The sequence below is a fragment of the Pseudopodoces humilis genome, chromosome 7 (assembly GCF_049639895.1).
Source record: "Pseudopodoces humilis isolate 2021_Gansu_Grassland_sample_001 chromosome 7, ASM4963989v1, whole genome shotgun sequence".
NCBI classification, from domain to species: Eukaryota; Metazoa; Chordata; class Aves; order Passeriformes; family Paridae; genus Pseudopodoces; species Pseudopodoces humilis.
The window spans coordinates 49,247,568-49,267,373 of record NC_142206.1 but is presented as its reverse complement, the minus strand read 5'-3'; the positions used below and the strand labels follow the sequence as shown (position 1 = coordinate 49,267,373).

Here is a 19,806-nt window from a genome sequence, read left to right as displayed (position 1 = left end):
AATAACTAGTACAAGTGGTAGTTAGTCAACACAATTGCAAAGATATCTTTTATTATTGGAGTAAACTGTTGACTATATTGACAGAAGAAAACACACAGTTTCAAGTACTTATTCACCTTCAGAATAAGTTCTTTTAATGTCTTTTTTCTTGGGAAGACCCATTTTTAGAATGCTTACTGACAGGACTAAAGAACATTTCTATTAGTCAAACCAGATGACACGTCTTCAATGTTATTGGTAGCATATCAATTCTAGAGTTAACTGGTGACATTCTAATTATCTGGTCAGGGACTAACTGGTTTTTGAAATACAGGTTTAAGACATGAAATGTACCTGAAGAGATTATATACCTTCCAAGAGAAAGGACAGCAGTGTATTCTCTCTCCCATGCTATAGAAAAATCCTAACAAAACACGTTTTGGACATCTAATGTATGTATACTTATGAGCCTGTGCTACAGAGAGCATTATGAGGTAGTTCAACTGATAAACTTAAAATATTCTGCCATGCCATAAAATACATACTTGTACTTCTGAAAGAAGTTTGGAGCTTCAAAAAGTTTGGACCACTCTGCCTTACTCAGCAAAATTTCATCTGTGATAGCAAGACCTAAATTATAAAAAAAAAAAATTTAAACTTTTTTTTAAAAATACAGTTTAGTATCCAGAGTACAGACAGTTTATTAACTTAGCAAAAACTACTACAAATTATTTCCTCCCTCTAAATTCACAGCAATTTATAATTCAGTCATACTTTCACTGGTCATTAATTAAACAAATAATGCTACTATAAAAACTTCATAATCTGTGTAGAAATGTAAGTTAATTAATCAGACTGATTATTTCACATATTTTTGCTCTGTGGTGTAACACAACTCCATTTAGTTTTTTGCATATGCCACACTAACTATTCAGTTCAAAGACAAAATATCCTTTTCCTTATAATACTTGAATCACGTCCTGTGCAAGACATTTTACAAGGCAAAGTTACACTGAGACAATAAGGTACTCCTCTGACTAAGAAAGGACTTGTAGCTGCTCCCTGCATCAAATCTACTTCTTGCTTTGATAACCTCTTATCTGCTATAATTATTCAAGTACATTACTTGAATAAATCCAGAGGAGTCATCTTCAAGAGAGTATATTATATTAAGCCTTGAAACAGGCATCAAGTGGAACTACTATTGCTAATTCTTCATGTAACATGACACAAACTAAGCCACTAAAATAATTATACCATTAGTTCTGATTTTCACAGCACAACACATTTTCTTTCACTACCTTCCGTTTCTAAGAGTGAAGGACAGACCTGCAGAAGGATCTAGTAAGTTTGCTGTGTTAAGCAACATTAAGCGTAATAGGCCAAGTTCTACGTCCCTCAAAACAGTCTTGTGTCAAGAAGCTTTTTGACATCCACCCACCTCCCCCTTTCAAAGCATACTAGCAATGAAACTATTTTAAATCTGTCTGAAAACATCTATAGAGAGAGCATAAGATAATACTTACCTTGTTTAAACTCCTCAACCATGACCATCCGTGTGGAAACGGACACATTGTACGTAGAGTTCTGCTGTGGGTATGCTGGTGTAATTATAGGCATAAGATGGTACCTATCACTGGGGTTTACCTACATATAACAACAGCCAATCAGTTTTCTTCAAGCATACACATCAGTTAACAAATTTGGATTTCTCCCTTTACTACAACCAAGTTTTAAGTTCTAAGAGACCTTAGTTTTCAGACCAAGAGTACAGAGAAAGTTTAGAAAACAAGAATAATGCTTTCACAAAGGACATCTTTCTGAGCGACAGTGATGTGGGAGGGCTGTAAACCTGTCAGCACATCAAGATCAAGTTGCAGGCATTTCTAAATCCAGAAATGGCAACCAAACAGAACAATTTCCCTCTTTAATAGAAATTAGTTTGTGATCACATGAAACCAAGGACATCTCATCACATATGTGCACCTTCTGCAGAATGACTGTCTTCGGACCTTGCGAAAGGTAGTTTATTTCTGTTACACTACTGAAAACTAAGAGCCATTTTAAGAAAAGAGGCTCTATGCAACCTGACAGAAGCATCACTTGCATTAACATACTTTTATTTAACAGCAGACAGGGTAACAAAAAAGAAAGGACACAGCATACACACGCAAAGTACATTAAAATATTATATTAGGGTAACAATCTTGTAGAAGGTAAATAAAAGATAAATCCCTGCCATTATCTTAGCAGTTCCCATCACTGACTTGAAACCTCCTATCTCAGGAATAACAGACTCAAGAACATGTTTTCAACTGTTTCACATATTTAAATGTGAACTTTTGTCAATCAGAAAAAAACATATTTGAAGTACAAAAGGGAATACAACTCAACCTCTGATGCTTACACTATTCATCAAAATAAAGATTAGTTGAATATCAATCATTCTATGATTGACAAACAGCATTGAGCATTATGTCATTATGTCAAGTATTAATATTATGTCCTATTGAAAGCTCACAATGGGGGCCATGCATCTGCTGCAAACTGTTCAACTGACTGAAGGACAATCATGCCAAATATCCTCCATGTAAGTGCTACAAAGATGGAGATCAAGTATTATAAACAATACACAAAACAAGACTTCAAGTTATGATCTTCCTTGGTGCAAAATGAAAAGACACTTTACTACAGCTATATGGAACCAAGCCTATCCAGCTGTAACTTGCACTGAAGTGAATTCAAGATACTTGCAAAAGTAACAGGCTTTAAATAAGCAAACTATTTTAAGATTACCAATTTTCCAAAAATGTCTCACTTTAAGACGTAACTATTTATGCTGAATTTTATTAAGATCACTTATGCAAAAACTGGGAGATAAAGTACATTGTTTAGCAAGTGTGCTTCAAGCGGTCAATTCAGAAAATTAAGTGTTCTATAATCAGGAGAATTAGTTTACTTACGAAGATATAAGACCACAACATTAAGTTCAATAAACCCAAAATGAAGTCCACCTAGAATTTTTTAAGCAACCAAATTTATTGTACAGTGTGACTTAGAGGGGAAAAAATAACACACTAACCCTTGGGTCCCATACAGGCAAATTAAGATTGCATTCTTCTGGCTGTTTCAATAGCACTGGATTTGGCCATTCCCTGTTCAAAAAGATTGTAGCACTGAATAAGACTATTGGATACAACCATGTATGTTACACAAACAATACTTTTGAATGTGATCCTTCTTAAATCTGCTTTCAAAATTAAAGCACCATTTCCTCATGACTAAGCTGATCTAACTGGGGTTGCTTAAATAAGCTGTATTGCTGAAAAACAATAAACTGCAATTAGCTTCTCCAGGGCATCAAGGAATTTCCTGTAGTCTTGAAGGTTTACAACCACTGGTTTAGATAACTAATTTAAACTCCTCTAAATTCTTCCTGAAATATACCAACCAAAGAGAAATTTCTCTGTGAAGATTGACATTGGGTCCATCTTCAAGCTAGCTGTTTCATGGACAAACTACAGAACAAACAGCCAGCACAATTACAGCATATAGCATCATTACAAACCGTATGTATTAAAACAAAATTATAATCAAGAAAGAAAGAAACCTCGTTGAATGAAACACTAAAAAAGTAACATTTGTTCTTTAAGTCATCTTACCCCCTGAATAAAAGTTACCTTCTTATAAAGAGCAGAAGTCAGCTAATTTTTTGGAATGTGTACATTATGGTCCTATGCTATGCATGTACAAACGGGAGAGAAGTCCAAGAAACACATTAAAAAATGATTGCAACCAATTCCCCTCTATTACCTTAGTGTGGCAAAATATTACTAAACATTACATACCTCAAGGAGGCTATAAAGCCTATGAATGCAAGACAGTGAAAGTGTGCAAACTGTATTCACGTTAAGAAGAAAAGACACTATACTTTGAGTAAAGCAACACCTTAGTAAATTATTCTTAAAGTCTGTCAGTGTCTCATGAAGAATATAAGTATCCAAACATGGGACTTTCAAGAAAAACTGTATTTATTTGTAATCTGCAGAGTTCACCTTTCTCCCATTTGTCCTAAATTTACTTGGAATGTTCCCATCAGAGTTATTCAAACCATCTTTCTGAGCTAACTAGCTCAAGAGTATGAAATAGCATGTAATTCTGAAAGACCTACCACTGACAAGATTAAAACCCACATTTTTGCCATTGGTTCTCTTAAATTGCATTTAAGCTATGTGCCTAAACCAGATACTGGCATACCTCCTTTATCCATTATCCCAGTATCTAATTAAAAGACTTTAAATTTTGGGGCATATGCTACTATTTTGTACTATATAAGTATTTTATCTGAAGAGTATTGTTGAATTACAAAAAATACTTGAGAAAATTTCAATTAGGAACTGGTCTTGGTTTGGTTTTGGTTTGGATACTTTAAAAACAAGACATGTTGGATGACTTACTGAAAAACTAAGCTGACAATTTCTCGTGGCAAGAACAATGCTTCCAATTTATCTTAATCTGGTAACAGCTGAAAATGGTACCATAAAAACAGGACTAAAATTTAGTGTCTACAAACAATTTTATTTTAGTTTAATCTAAATTAAAAACAAACCAAAAAAAAAAAAAGAAAAAAAAAACCACAAAAAAAAAACATACCATTTAGAAAATACCAAGAAAAATTTATGTACAAGAGTTGATGCTATTGCATTTGGATAAAGCTGGCAAGTTCTTGCTACTAGCATAGCCCAGGAAACACCGCCAAGGAAACCTAGTATATTGGAATAGATGTTGTGGCCTGTGGATCAAAAAGGAAAGAGACAAAAGGAAAGAGATGTCAGTAACCAGAAGACGTAGTGAAAACTTCACGAATTTTGGAATAAAACTGCTTACGTTTTGCCCACAATTTGATAGCTCTCAGTGTTAACCTGAAGTTGTCAATGTTTGGTACTAGATGCAGAATTTCATCGGTTACCCGGCAACCTGCAAAAGAAAGAATTAATTATAGTTGCTGCTTCCAAAGTTTTACACTTGTTTATTCTCCCCCACTGTCAACACTACCAAACTTTTTAGGTAAGTATGCTAGAAACTTATTTCATATTCTGATCACTTTTGTTTTGAATTAGAAAGCTTAACATAGTTTCACATGCCTTTTTTAATTTTTAGTCTTTTATGGCTATACTCCAGTAGGCAATTCATGAGCACTTGACTACAAACCTGCCAGCCATAGGTAAAAGCTTTAAATTTTTAATAACAGGCTTTATTATTTTTTATTATATTTAATATTTTATTTATTATTTAAAGGCTGAAAATAATAGTTTTTAAACATACTAGCTGTACTACTTTGAGAGCATTATTTTCAGACTATAACATTATAGATGGCAATATTAACTGCTTGATTTTCGGGGGTTTATAATAAAAAATAAGTAGTACTTCATTCTTACTAAGTAGTTGCAGAGAGCTGTTTGCAAGAAAATAGTATTATCTAATACTACTTTTAAAGTAAGAAGCAACTATAAATTCTAGAGATTGCATAGATGGGAATTTCACAAAACAGTTTAAAGCAGCTGTGATGATCTCAAATTATCAAGTTTTTAGCTTGTAAAAACAATCAATGCTCCTCATGCAAACATGCTCCTTTTCCCTATCAAGCTGCAGCCAGGTTGAAGCCACTACCATCCTGTACATAAATAACCATTTTTTAAGCAAATGTATTATAGAGCAGTTAAGGGTTATACGAGCTAGTAAGCTACTAAAGAACTGACCTCAAACTGACACCATTTTGATATATCCAGTATATCATGAAGCAGTTTCATGTATATTTATGCAAACACAAATTAAAAAACAAACACACATCTTTATTTATAGAAACAGGTAATGCTCCACACAAGTATTGCAAGTCCCATCAATTTCTAGAACTATACACCAACGAAACAAGAGAAAAAATCATAAATAGTCTAGACAACAAGCAACAACTCTTTTCTCCAGAAAGATATACAAAACTGGCAATCACTTTATTTCCAGATACGGAGTTACTGTATTTCCAGTTAAATCCACAACTACTGTATCAAAGAACTTAGGATAGTTATTTAAAGATTAGACAAGTTGATGCGAAGCAGGATATACATACCATTAAGACTTCGTATGCATCTAATGTCTAAATTTTTAAGTAGGCTGTCATCTCGTAGATCTAAGTCCTCAGGAATAGTTTGCAGTGCTAATCTTGCAAACAAAATATCAATCTTAAGAACAAAAAAAGAGGTAAGACATTAGAAAACTGTTCTTCTGTAGGATTCTGTAAGTCATTTTCATTACGTTTACTAATAACAGTCATGCTAGTACAAAGGATCCCTTTAAAATATACATAGTAACATCCTTCACAGACACCTAAAGAAACACTTTCAGATGCTTCATCTATCTTAGGCCTTTTTTTTCTCAAAAGGATAAAAAACACATTTAGATTAATATACAACCAGCCCACACACAAAAACTATGCTGACTGCCAATGTAAATAAAATAAATTGGGAACAAGCATCACTTCTACATCCAGAATACAAAACCCTATCAACATCACAACATGCCACAAAAACATAAATCCTGCTTTTAACTAAAATATTCTCAAATATTCTAGAGAAGAATTCTGGAGAAGACTGAAGGGAGTCCTCATTGCATCCCCTCATGAGGATATTGAAGACAACAAAGGGGCAGGTACAGATCTCTTCGCTCTCACAACTAGTGACAGGACTCGAGGAAAGAGCAGAAAGCTGAGCCAGGGGAGGCTTAATTACATATCAGGGCAAGTTTTTTCACCCAGAGGATGGTTGGGCACTGGAACAGGCTCCTCAGGTCAGTGATCACAGCCCCAAGGCTGACAGAGGTCAAGAAACATTTGAAAACCCTCTCAGGCTCATGGTGTGACACTTAGGATATCCTACACACAGCCAGGAGTCAGACTTCAATGATCCTGATGGGTCCCTTCCAACCCAGCGTATTCTGTGATTCCATGAAAATTACAATGTAATTACAGAAAGAGTAAGATACCTTTCCCCATCCCTTGTAAAGCACATGTGTAACTAGTTGAATCTAAGACCAGTTATCTATGAAGAGTCTACATACCTGATTACAGAAACTGTTCTGAAAATTCAGCAAGCTGCTGAGCAAGTGTATACATTTTGAAACTAAATCCAATTTCCTTGCTATTACTTCTGCAATACTTAAACATAACACTTTTTCTAGGCCAAGAAGATCTAAAATACTATTCAGTACTGAGTTAGTTTTGCATTGCCCCACACACAAAGACACTGCATAGTGCGGACATCAGTTTGCCTTTCCATCAGTCAGTTGATGAGAATATCAAGTGCATATCGGCAGACTGTCTGCAAGGCAACAAAAAAGGCCCTTCACCAAATGAGGCTTTTAACCAAAGTGGTTATCACTTGACCTACAAGACAAAATATCAAGTACTATTGCACCAAGAACAAAACTGGTTTAGTTACATTAAAATTATTTCAGATAAAGTGAAGCTGAAGACACAAAGGCTTTTTGTAGGTACTTAAAACTTTGCACCCATCCATTTTAAACTATGAACCCCTTTGCCACATAAAAGTATTTCCAAAGTATTCAGTGCACTTTCTATTTCAAAATCCTTAATAGCTGATCTAATCAACAGTATGTATTACACACAGAAGTTCCTACTTGAATCAAAAGTACTACTTCTCACTGTAAAACAAGTTCAGAATTACCTTCAGCTTGAAATTCTGCTCTGATCTCTAGAAGGTCTAGTACCTCTAAAGATTCAAAGCTCATTGACATTTATTTTCAAATAAAGAAATTAACAGTCTGTCTTATGTAACTGAGGGAGAGGTAGCTGACAATCAAATACAAAGTACTCTACAAGGAACAAAAAAATGAAGAAAGTTGTTTATTTTAAACAAGAACATAAAATGGGCATGTAGAAACTTATTGTCAGAATTTTTTTAAGTTTTAATAACAGGATCACCATAAAACTAAAGTACTTTTCCTCAGTTCTACCTTCTGGCATGTTTTGTATGGGTGAGCAAAAGGAAAATCAAATTAAAATCTTTTAATACTGATGTAGCTGGGCACAAACACAGCTGTCAGAAACTGTGGCCCAACAACACTGGTATATACAAAGAGTGTGCTTATGATACAAGAAAAAGAACTCTCATGCACTGTCAGCAACATGAGTTAAGTCTCAGTAATAAACCTAAGCCCATCAAAGTCCATTATAAATTACTATATTGGAACAAGATGTTAATTTTTTTAGAGGAAACAGTCCTTTTTTTTTCCCCCTATTTGGCTTGTATTTCAAATTTCATTTTTTAGAAAAGAGAGACAACTTCAGCTTGAATGACTGGATGAAAAAAAAAACAAAAAACTCAACATACAGAACCAAACTGTTCAGAGGACAGCTATGTCAAGTTTCAAGATCTAGAATGAATACCTAAGCTAAGTAAACAGCAAACAGATTCTCCAGAAAAATGCTCCTTAATACTCGATTGGACATATATGGCATATATGCATATGGACATATTGGCATATGGACAGTATAAAACGGCTAGCAGATACAAACTCACACACTGAGAGAGAAGAAATTGCCAATCTTGTGTACAACACTACAACACGTCATTTGTCAGATTAGTATGGGAATGAATTCCTTCCCCTCTGTAAACTAACCTTCTTGTACCCACCAGTTACTGGTTGACATAATCCAACAATAAGTCCCATTAACTGTGTGTATGAACAGTTCATATGTTTATGTCTTGAAACCAAAAGATGACAGTTTGACTATGTAACAGTCTGAGAAAAATAGAGTATCTCTTGAAATCACCATTCCTGTTTCCTTAGCAAAAATCAAATTAAGCAAGTTCAGTGCTCCAAGACAACTGATCCATCAGGCTACAGCCACCAAAACCATTGTTTTGGTCATGTGTTTATAGACATGTTGAGAGATCAGGACAAAAGGAATACCCAGCTTGCCCTCTGCAGCTCACTTTTGAGAACTAGTTAAAGACCACAGCTTTATAAAATTCTGATGCCGCATTATTTACAAATAAAATTTCTATTAAATGTTAAGCCTAAATAATGTCTATACTGGTAGTCTACCAGTCAGTAAACTAATCAGTAAACTAAGTGGGCAGCAGAGAAAAAAAAAAAAGGACAGGAAGATATTCTGCATGCAGTTTTAAGTCCATCAAAAAAAACTTGTTTCAGTCTTAAATCTCCACTGTGAACTACACAACTAAGGACTGTTCACAAAACCTTAGGTGTGAACTTTGGATAGGCACTTTAATAGCACAGCTATTAATGAATAATGTTATTACGTTATTAAAAACTTTGTTTTAACCACATTCTACCAAAACAAATCAAAATAGGATCTTTACCTCTATTCCATCAAAACAAAGTTTAATAACTGGGACAAAAGCTTCTTCAACAGCCTGGGGGGAAAAAAGTTGCATTTTATTTTCAATATAGAGAACATTTATAAACAATAGCTACCGGATCTAGACAATCATAATTAAATGATATTTACATCTATGCTTTTCTCTTTTCAGGTTGATTTTTGTCAGCAATATCTTTCTCCACCACTGAGAATTTATGCAGCTACTATGTGTAGCAGCTCTCTAGATGTTAATTATGATCCAAACTTATACCAACCAACCGTGATGGTGTTACCCCAAGGCCCAGCCCTCTTTCTCCCTACACATGAGACACAATAAAGCATCTTTTACTCCTCACAAGTATCTCTAAGTACTCCAAGTACTCTAAGCTATGGTGATTCTTGCTCTAAAAGGCCTATTATTTCTGCTTGTAGAGTTGGTATAAGAAATGAGAAGACTGTGTAACTATGCAGCCTAACATCACCTAAAGCAGTTGCAAGTCACCAGCCTCCAGAGACCAAGCACGTTTTTAAAACGTGGTCAATAATATGGTATTCTAATTAACAATATCACAATGAAACTATGGAACTTCACGTCTCCTCTGCAATCACCTCGGAATATCATTGTACTGAACTGAGCTTCTGAACTGAATGCAGATCTGCAGCACACTGCTTTAGCAAAAGCAAAGAATGCTGCCTACCTCCAAATAAGAAATACTCTGAACTATTGGAGGATAAACTGTTTCAAGAGCGTTTCAGTTCTTATCAAGAAGAGGAGACAACATTACTGTCCATGCTAAAACCTTAGTTAAGGTTGACTTAACATTACTGGTTGGCAGGATGGATCGATACTAAGGAAAAATCAAATTCTCAAGTGTCTCATACTCACTCCAGCAACCACTAAGGAAGTCTGTTCCCCTAAAGATGTAGATTTATAAACTCCTCATACTAGCTGGAATGATCTAAAAGTATTATGACACGCTAACATAAAGGTTATTTGCATCACTGCAGAGCTACACTGAATACCATACATACGTTGCTGCTAAATCAACTACATTACCTGGAGTTAGAGTTTACAGCAAAGTTAAATGGAAATCTGAAAAACTGAATCCTCTCAAATATCACGTCAACTTAAAAGATTACTAAATGTGTTCAGATAATAAAGCCTTGAAAACAGTTGTTTCACTGCATATAATGTTACCACCAGATGTTTGCACTACTCTGGTAGTTACCAACTACAGGGTGCATAAGTTGGAAGAATGCTGCAGAGACAGTTGAATTTATTTTATGAGAGCAGGACTAAACCAAACAAAGACTTGCCAGCAACTACCTTCATCTAAAAAAAGAAAATGGAGCAGAGAAAATCTACTCTGAGCCAATTAAAGCTCCCACGAGTTGACTCAGAGAGGTGTGTCAGTGAGGTATAACAGAAACAAAATACTCCATTACTCAGTCTTCCACTACTGCAAGGGAAACCTTCATCTTTAGAAACTAAAAATCATGCACAAGCATTTAGAAACAAGACATACTAAAAATATAGCTTCCCTTTTTGAAATGCACAGTTGACAGCCAGTATAAAAAGTTTAGTTAATATCAACCATCATTACTGTTTATATAAGCATGAAGTTACAAAAAAGCAGCATAAAAACTTCATTAAAACCAAACAAGTTTGGTCCCGAACTCTGTCAAGATAACATTTATATTTTGCCATATTAACACACATGCTAGGAGATCATTCTGCCACCCAAATTTTAGAGTTTATCTATTAAGTGAGATCACAGAAAATTCAGAAGAACCTCTATTTATTTCAACTCTAATGACAGGCTTTGCTACAGGTTAACAAGAAATCCTTTGCAAGTCTTAACAGTAAAGTTTATTTGCTTATTTAAAGCATCATTTTTCACTACTGAATTTTCCTAATCCTCAGGTCAGCAAGCTGTATCAGGTGTTTCACATACCCTCAGATCTTTCACTTCTTCTTGTTGTTTTAATTTTTCATAAAAGGATGTGAAAAAATCACTTCTTTCAACATGTCTTGGTGCAACACACAGGGCATCAATATCAGCACCTGAAATTGTTAATTAGCAGAAGGCAATTACTCAATAATTCACATGCATTGAATGACAGCAATAGACATATTTCTATTAGTAGGAAAATTTAGTTTCTCATCATGTGGAATGGTGTTTTTTTGAAATACTAAGTCAAATCAAATGAAAAAAATTCATGGCCATTAAGCATACAGAACACATACATACACTCTTGCTTCAACCGTGGAACACTTGTCATTTTCAAAGAACAAAACATGAAAAGTTAAGTATACAACTTCCTCTATCTTTAAATAATTTTCAACTTTTTTGTCTGTTTCTCAATCCATGACAAAAACATAATATGGGAATATATTCATTTTGTTTAGAATAAAGACTAGAGATAGTTAACCAAAAAAACTAAGAAATCTAACACCACCTCAAAATACAGCAAAATCAAACATTACCTCAAACACATGGATTTTTATCACAAAAGGAAATGTTACCTTTTGTATGAACCCCTAATCTATAGGATCCAAATGTAAAAATCTTTCCTCCAACGTTTTCTATTACCGATTGTGGAAGATTCTAAATGGAGAAAAAAAAATTGTTATTTTACCTTAACAACTTATAACAACACAAACCATTTATTTTTAAACAAGAGGAAAAATACTGCACGAAATTTACGCTGTTGAATTACGGAAATAATCTCAGTATTTACAGAAAAGCCTGAGATACGTTTGCCATCTGTAACATTTCAACTACATAACTTTGATCATCTGTAACATTTCAACTACATTACCGCCTCAGACCTGGTAATTGTTGCACCAATTCTACACTTCAGGCTCACTACAGAGTTGAAACACACTTTGCTTACCACTCAGGCATTTTAGACTGACACAGGAGTAGATGATTAATTCCAATTTAGAGCAACACAAAACACAGTCTACCGTACCAGTGTTTATTACATTACTTTCAGAGACATTCGTACCACAGCCTTTAAACAAAATTACCTTTGGGAAAGGTATTGTATGTTTAAATTGTTAAGGTATATCTACTAAAGTTCCTAGCTTTTAAAAAACTGTTGAGTCCACAATACTGTGGACAAAGACAGCATCCTTTCATAACAGGATGCAAAGGTACAATCTGAAACACTACATGAATGTTTACACAGCAGAAGAAAAAATAAATCGAAACTTCTATTTTGCAACGTACATGAGAATAATTTAAGCAGCTTTCCACCTTACACCAGTCATGATATTCTCACTATTTTGCTTTCAAGGATCAAGACACACAGAGTAGGGTGGTCGCTGCCCATAATCTTTTTCATATATAAATTATCATTGCATAAGGGAAGTGTACAGAAAACATACAATCCCAAAATACACACAAAGCAAAACAGATTAAAAAACTATGCATTTCCTCTAAAAAAAAAATCTATCATCATGCACATCTGTAACTCTTCAAAGAAGATGTGTGGAAGCAGGGATTACTATAACCTGGCAAAAACACTATCAGCATTATCAGTCTACAAAAGTAACATTAAAGGACCAACATTAAAGAAAAAGACCACAGACCACAAAGATGCAGGAAGTACATTTTAAGATCTAGCACTGTTCCACAAAGGCAAATAATCTAAGCCTGTAATTAATACAGTACTGTATGCATGAATTTTGAGAAAAAGTCAAGTTATATCTACCAGTTTTTTTCTTTGACAAGGTTCTACTATGAACGGGCAATGCTGCTTGTAAACAAAAGAAACTACACAAGGATGGTATCTGTTCTGATCCCCAAATCTAAAGTTCATCCCATTTAATACCGGAATGTATTTTGGAATAATCATCCTAACAGCACTCTTAGAACCACAATATTAGCGACTCCATGTAAAATACATCCATACCTTGCTTTCACTGATTTCCCGTATCCATTCCTTTACCAAGTTATTTAATTTTCCCAAAATTAGAATCCTATTAATAAAAAAGCAGAATGACAGGTTACAAATTTAGACAAAACTAGTAGAATTTTTTAAAGACTATGATCATCATTACACACTAAGTCAAGAAGAGTAACATTACAGATCTAATTACAGATCTTGTTATATATACATATACACTGAAAGAAAGTTACTCCTACAACATTCCCACTATTTTTCACCCCTAAGAGACATTCAAGAGGTTTAAGCTCCAAAAAACGAAAGCATGCAAGGCATACACACACGAATTCAACTAATTTTTAAAATAAAACTTTAATTCATGTAACACATGCATCTAAAAGAACAGTGATAAGCAGTACTGAGAGGGAAAAAAAAACCTCCAGAAAGCTTAATAAGGAAAAAAAAAGTATAAGGTCCATTACAATAAAGTAGGGATGAAGGGGATAATGGCAGACCAGCCTCTGAAATTTAAAGACCATTTTAACTTGTCTTTGTGTTTTGAGGTATTACTCGTAATTGAGAAAAATTAAGCTTACAATTCCACTAGGCTTTTAAGAAAGCATTTGAAAGAACACACACTTTGCTCTTCAATATTCACATATGAACCTCATGACAGGACACAAAACGGAGTATTTACTCACCTGCGTTGCAGCTCTTCTTCCTCTTCAAATACGCCATAAGGTTTTAGAGTTTCGATTAATTTCTGGGTAAGCATGCAGTCAAACTCCTTGGGGGCAGCTAAACTGATAGGTGAGGTAATGCCATAATGCTTCTGTAGTTGCTGTGTTTGTGATCCCTGGGTTGTAACGGGACTAATAAAGGCAATTAGATAAAGTTACTGACAGAAACAAAACAAAAACAATTTATTTATTTTTTTTCTCATCTGAGTAGCAGACAAGAGAGACAGACTAAGAAAAAAAAAAAAAAGTTAAGCCTAGTGTTAGCTTTTTCATCCCAAATCACTGTGTTAAATCTGTCCTACTAAGGACACTAACAGAATTACCTTTCACCAACTCTTAATATGCATTAACTTTCTGGCCCTAAACTAATTTTTTTTCATTCTACTAGGGCAATATCAGTTTGGGCTCCTTCACTTTCATAAAGTCTAAAGTAAAGACCGCCCTTCATGTCCCGCAAAAATCAAAGTCCCACTCTTGGCAGGCATAACAGTTCTTGGTATGCTGCTGCAGTATCAGTCCTTCATGTTTATACCTATCACATACTATTTCTATCATAAAAATAAGAAATATTATCATAAAGCTAACTATCTATTACATGTGGAAAAACTACAATGTTACTTCAATTTTACTTCCATTATTTGTCATCATCATCTCCTCAAGACTTCATTCCTCACTTCCACAAGCACTTTAAAAAACCCCACATTAACTGAATATTGACCAGAAACAACAAAACATGATATAGTTTTCCACAAGTTAAACCCATTTTATAACAATTCTAAGTACTATTGTTTGCAATCAAGAACTTAGTCACAATACAAGCTTAAGCACATCTGTCCCTTTGCTCATCAGCAAATAAATAAATAAATAAATGGCACGCCAGGAAAAATATATTATAAAGTGTACATCTAAAAAACAAACCTACAAGTAACTGTGGGGACTGGGGTATCTGTGAAAATTATTTTATGCTGTTTCCTTGTTTCCTTTAGCTATGAGATTTTAATCCACTAATGAAGAATCTGATAGCAGTTTAATAGATCATATAGATTCTTAGGACTTGAGGTGTCAACAAAAACATTGTTTTTTAAAAGGCTGTTCAGATTAATAACATAAAACAGTAATTCAAATTAAGGACAAAGTAAGCCCCTAAAACACTTTTTCTTCTCTTAAAAAAAAACTTTAGGAATGTCAACACAAATAGGAGTTTCAGCCACTTAACTGCCTCTACAAAAAGCAGCCAGAACACAAAAAGTGTCAGTATATAAACGTCCTTGGAATATTTTAACTTACACCACAAAGCAAGTCGTTTGAACTACATTTTCTCCCCTTTTGCTAACTGTTAATTTGCAGAAAAAAATAAAAATAAAGCTTTTAAATTTAAGATTTTTCAGTTTACTTTTGCAGGTTTTTTAAAGTAGTAATACAAAGCAATATTTTAGCTTTGTATAACAATTTCCTGATAGACTAACTTTCGCCCATAGCAAGAAACTGAATCCAATTCAACAGATATTAGACTTCATTAAAAGGGCTGGAAAAACACAACCTGGCAGATGCTGTTACTAGATTTCAAAAAAGACTCAATGCCACTGAAATCCAGATTCCTCTGAGCTAATTCCTGAAGACAGCAATGCTGACAGAGGCCTCTGCATTCCCCGTACTTGTAAAGGCCATGATTTACAAATTCAAGAACTAACAACTTAAACATAATCCTTTACGTTGTTTATAAAATCCCAGTACATAAACCCCAGACAAAGATCAGATCTCTTCCCCTGTCCGGTTTACACACAGCCCTGGCAGTGCAATGAGCAGCTCTGCCTTCAAAACACCACACAGCAATGATTGAAACCAGTGCTCCTCCAACCCCTACAGGGCAACCAGAGCACAGCCACAGCCAAAACAAGCTCTGAAACTGCTCACTGAAACAACAGCTTCAAACAACCAATTAAATCGGTCACCAGATATACATCTTAGGGAATTGTTACATAAAGCCAGCTACAGCTCTTATATTTACTTTTAAAATAATGAAATAACGATGTTATCAAAAGAACAGGACTTCCCCAATACAAGTGTTCCATCTCTTTTTGAGCACTGATTTGAGTTAGTAAGTACCCTTCCACTGGGTTAGTGTGTAACAATTCTCAGAACAGCTGCCCTCAAGATTTTACAGTCGCAGAAGACAGTTAACATATATTAACACTGAAGAAAATATAGGTTATTTCCAGATAAAAATATTTAAATTGAAGCTCTGCCATTTGCACCTACTAAGTTAACTCTAGTCTAAGGTTTCTGTAGCACAACAAAGAATATGAAAAAAATTCCTTTGGAAAATTAAAGAAAAAATGCTATGGCAAGAAGGTTTGTTAAATTTAATGAAGGACAGAATAAAGTAACTTACTCTGTTCACCTATTCATTTAAAAGGCAGCATGAAAGTTAATATAAACAAACAAGGAAAACTATATCCTCTCCCTGCCTCCTACCTCCCATAAAACCAAGAAACACCAGAGAAAGCATTTGCTACCCCACTTTTAATGTAAAAGTAAATTATCTCTGAGAAAAAACTTTTGGTGCTCATTAGCCCAACTATAATGCTGTATTTACACACTACATTTTAGCCAGAAAATGCTAGTGATAAATGCTCCTATACTTCTACTTTTTTCCTAAAATCATGAAGATTATACTGACATTCCAGTATCTTCCCTCTTAGTCACACGTGGGCATTTTTATTTGTGACATGTCCAGAGAAGACATTAAACTACCAAATTTATTCAAAGAGAAAGATGAAAAGCCAGGGAAGTATCTAACCTTCTACCCAAACAGATTAGGGACTGGTCTTGTTGGGGAGTCAACACCCTGATGCTATGACACATCTGGTACTCACTAAGTTAAACATTAGCAAAAAGCAAAGTATTAAATAGCAACTGGAAGTTCCATCTCAGCTACTCACTCTTAACAACAGCAGAGATAGATTTGGCAGATCATATCTGGGTCTGACAGCTGAAATCATGTTTAGGGCTTGTTGGGTTTTTCAGTTTTTGCTTTGGATCTTTTGTGTGTGTGTTTGTTTTTTTCTTTTTGGGGGGTGGTGTTTGTTTCCTTAATAAAAAGAAAAGAAACAAAATACCCAAATAAACAAACAAACAAACAAAAAACCCCAAAAAATACAAAAAAGAAAACCACCCCCTCTCAAAATAAAGAATAAAACAAAAACCCTAAGCTTTGCTTTTCAAGATCACAAAGGACATTAAGATACTGTTTGAGGCTTTTAGGTTTGTTTCTTGTAAACCTCATATGAAGATCATATATGAAGATCATTCTATCACTCTGATATGACCATGAGCTATCTGTCAATTGTACAAATACAAAATAAAGTTACAGAAAATTATGCAGAGTTAAATTTGACATGCTATTGTTGCAGCTCTGGTTCAACCTGAATTTTTGAATAACATATACCGACAATTTACCATGTGCAAATTGGGCAACAGCTACAGTAGAATTATTCTAGAGTGTTATGATTCAGTATTTCATATTCAAATACTTATTTAATTAGTAAGAAATTCACATCCTTTCATATATATATATTATATATATTTTTATATATTATTTATATTTATATATTTTTATATTTTACATATAAAGACACAGACACACAGCTCTAGTTTGTGCTAAGCTGAAGGTAGCGCAGCCAAACAACTTTGTCTTCAGAGCCTTAAGTTTTGGCAGGCAGTATCTTTTTATACTGTTACCAGTAACTATCGAACTAAAAGAAGAGACCTTGGCTATATGGTTACTGCTAAAACCCATTTTAAACAGAGAGCAGAAGTGGAAGAAAAAATAACGCAAATAAAACTCGTTAGAAGCTTTACAGTTTCCAGAGCACACACCTCTAAACTCCTTTATATGGAAATGACTAAATGTTGTTTTAAGGTAAAGGAGGGATTATAATGCATCTTTTGAAGATCAGGTGATAGACTGAACACTTCTATTTAAACTGAACATAGAGCAAATACAGCTATACCTATGTAACACTGTCCCATATATAACTAAGACTTGGATAGTAATTCCAAGTTCTGTATTATTGTTTGCTTCTACAACACTAGAACTTTTCTCCATCCTCACAAAAATCAACAATCCTGTTAAAAACTTCTTTTTCAGAGTGCTTTGTATTTAAACCACCCACAAAAATCCTATCCCCACACAAAATGCTGTCTTTCTAAACATTTGTTCCTCTTCTCTCCCAGTATTCTATGTCCATTCTAATAGTATTACTTTTAGTGCTATTTGTGTTAAGATTGTACATTTTTTTGTCACAAACAAAATACAGTCGCCATCAGCACCACACTGTCTAAATATGCTACTGAAATTTAGAAAACTTCACAAAATTAAAAGACAATACAAACAAATATTAAAAATACATAGCATAATACTGAACAAACTGTAACCATTTAAATGGCCCTTTAGTTTCAAACTCATCTAGATACTGAGACAAAATACACAACTTAAGGATTCTCAATGATTATGCTCACTTCTCTATTTGCTTCTACTGATTACCTCAGCAAAATTTATTCCTTCTTAATTTGTTGATGTAAGACACCCAACTCAGATTCCTGAAACAATACTGGTCATCACACCATCTGGTTAACCAGCTGGCGATGAATTCATGGAGCTCAAGCTCCACTGTGTCCAGATTCAGAGAAACTCCGTTGAGGGGGTTTTGCTTCTTTTTACCTTTCCTACTACAATGAGTGACTGGCAATTTAGACTGAAGATTCTAGCTTAACCTTATCACCATCACTCCACATGAAGTTTCAAAAATCTGGGCAGGAAACATCAATGAAGTCTACACAAATCAGTTACTGGGGAACATATGTATTAAATGGATAAGACAATACAGCTGTCCCTCCTCAATGAAGTTTCAATATCTAGCAGAATATCACTGGACCATTCAGGCCATGAGTTAAGTCTTCAACTGTCAGTATGAGGTGTTCAAGATACACAAAACTGATTTGAACAAAGGTATTGGAGCACCAGCAGTCAACAGGGCAACAGAAGAGGCTCACCTACAGCAAAAGGAAGATCATTCATACACATTCCTTGGACACTCTCCTGAGCCCTCTGGCTCTTCTGTTCACACAGAAAAATAGGGAAGGCAGTATGTGCAAATAAAAACCCATCAACAATAGTCTTATTAACACAGTGGAAGGAGAAGTTTCTCAAGTAAAATGCTAATGAACTGCACAGGCAGCACCTGAACCAAAAATTATTTTTATTGCTACGCGGGAGACAAAAAACTCTAGAGCAATTTAAGAAATTCAGTAAGACTGAATCAAAAGATAACAGGGACTATAAACTAAGAACTAGGAATCTCACAAAGAGTTTCTGTTAAGAGATTAATTTGTCTCAGTGGTGAAATCTGCTCAGCCCAAAATAACTGGGTTTCCAGTACCTTTGCAGTACCCTCCATACAGTACTATTATATTAACAGGTATAAACTCTGTCCTTTTTTAGAGTGATACTGAAAGACTGAAAGATATTCCAAAACCACATATCCTTGCCATCTAACAAATTAAGATTTTTATATTAACTACTTCTCAATCAAGAAAGCTATCACTTCATATTATGGCAACTATTCTAAAGTCAGTCCATTGCTTTGCAAAGTTAATAATTTAATTCCTTTCCTAGCAGCCTATAAAATTCTCAACTCTCTCTGCTCAGAAACACACTACTTATCCATTCCCAACCAGCACAAGCCATTTTAAACAGTGCTGTACTTCTGGCACATAGGCTGACACTCACTAATG

The 19,806-nt window shown here is 34.6% G+C and overlaps 1 protein-coding gene across 6 annotated transcripts in view; it reads right to left on the bottom strand.

The window, feature by feature from the left end:
• PAPOLA (poly(A) polymerase alpha) overlaps window positions 1-19,806 on the bottom strand; it is a 43,764-nt gene that overhangs the window by 20,684 nt on the left and 3,274 nt on the right. For all 6 annotated transcript variants that reach the window (XR_015772884.1, XM_014249908.2, XM_005520150.3 and 3 more), the window contains exons 2-12: window positions 13,972-14,142; window positions 13,298-13,364; window positions 11,904-11,985; window positions 11,332-11,441; window positions 9,378-9,431; window positions 6,104-6,215; window positions 4,867-4,956; window positions 4,633-4,771; window positions 3,062-3,134; window positions 1,506-1,626; window positions 525-609 (exon numbers count right to left, since the gene is read on the bottom strand). Coding sequence is in view for 5 of the 6 variants with exons in the window: in XM_014249908.2 (XP_014105383.1) it covers window positions 525-609; window positions 1,506-1,626; window positions 3,062-3,134; window positions 4,633-4,771; window positions 4,867-4,956; window positions 6,104-6,215; window positions 9,378-9,431; window positions 11,332-11,441; window positions 11,904-11,985; window positions 13,298-13,364; window positions 13,972-14,142 (1,104 nt within the window). In the remaining variant the exon portion in view is untranslated. The remainder of the gene's footprint in view (window positions 1-524; window positions 610-1,505; window positions 1,627-3,061; window positions 3,135-4,632; window positions 4,772-4,866; window positions 4,957-6,103; window positions 6,216-9,377; window positions 9,432-11,331; window positions 11,442-11,903; window positions 11,986-13,297; window positions 13,365-13,971; window positions 14,143-19,806) is intronic.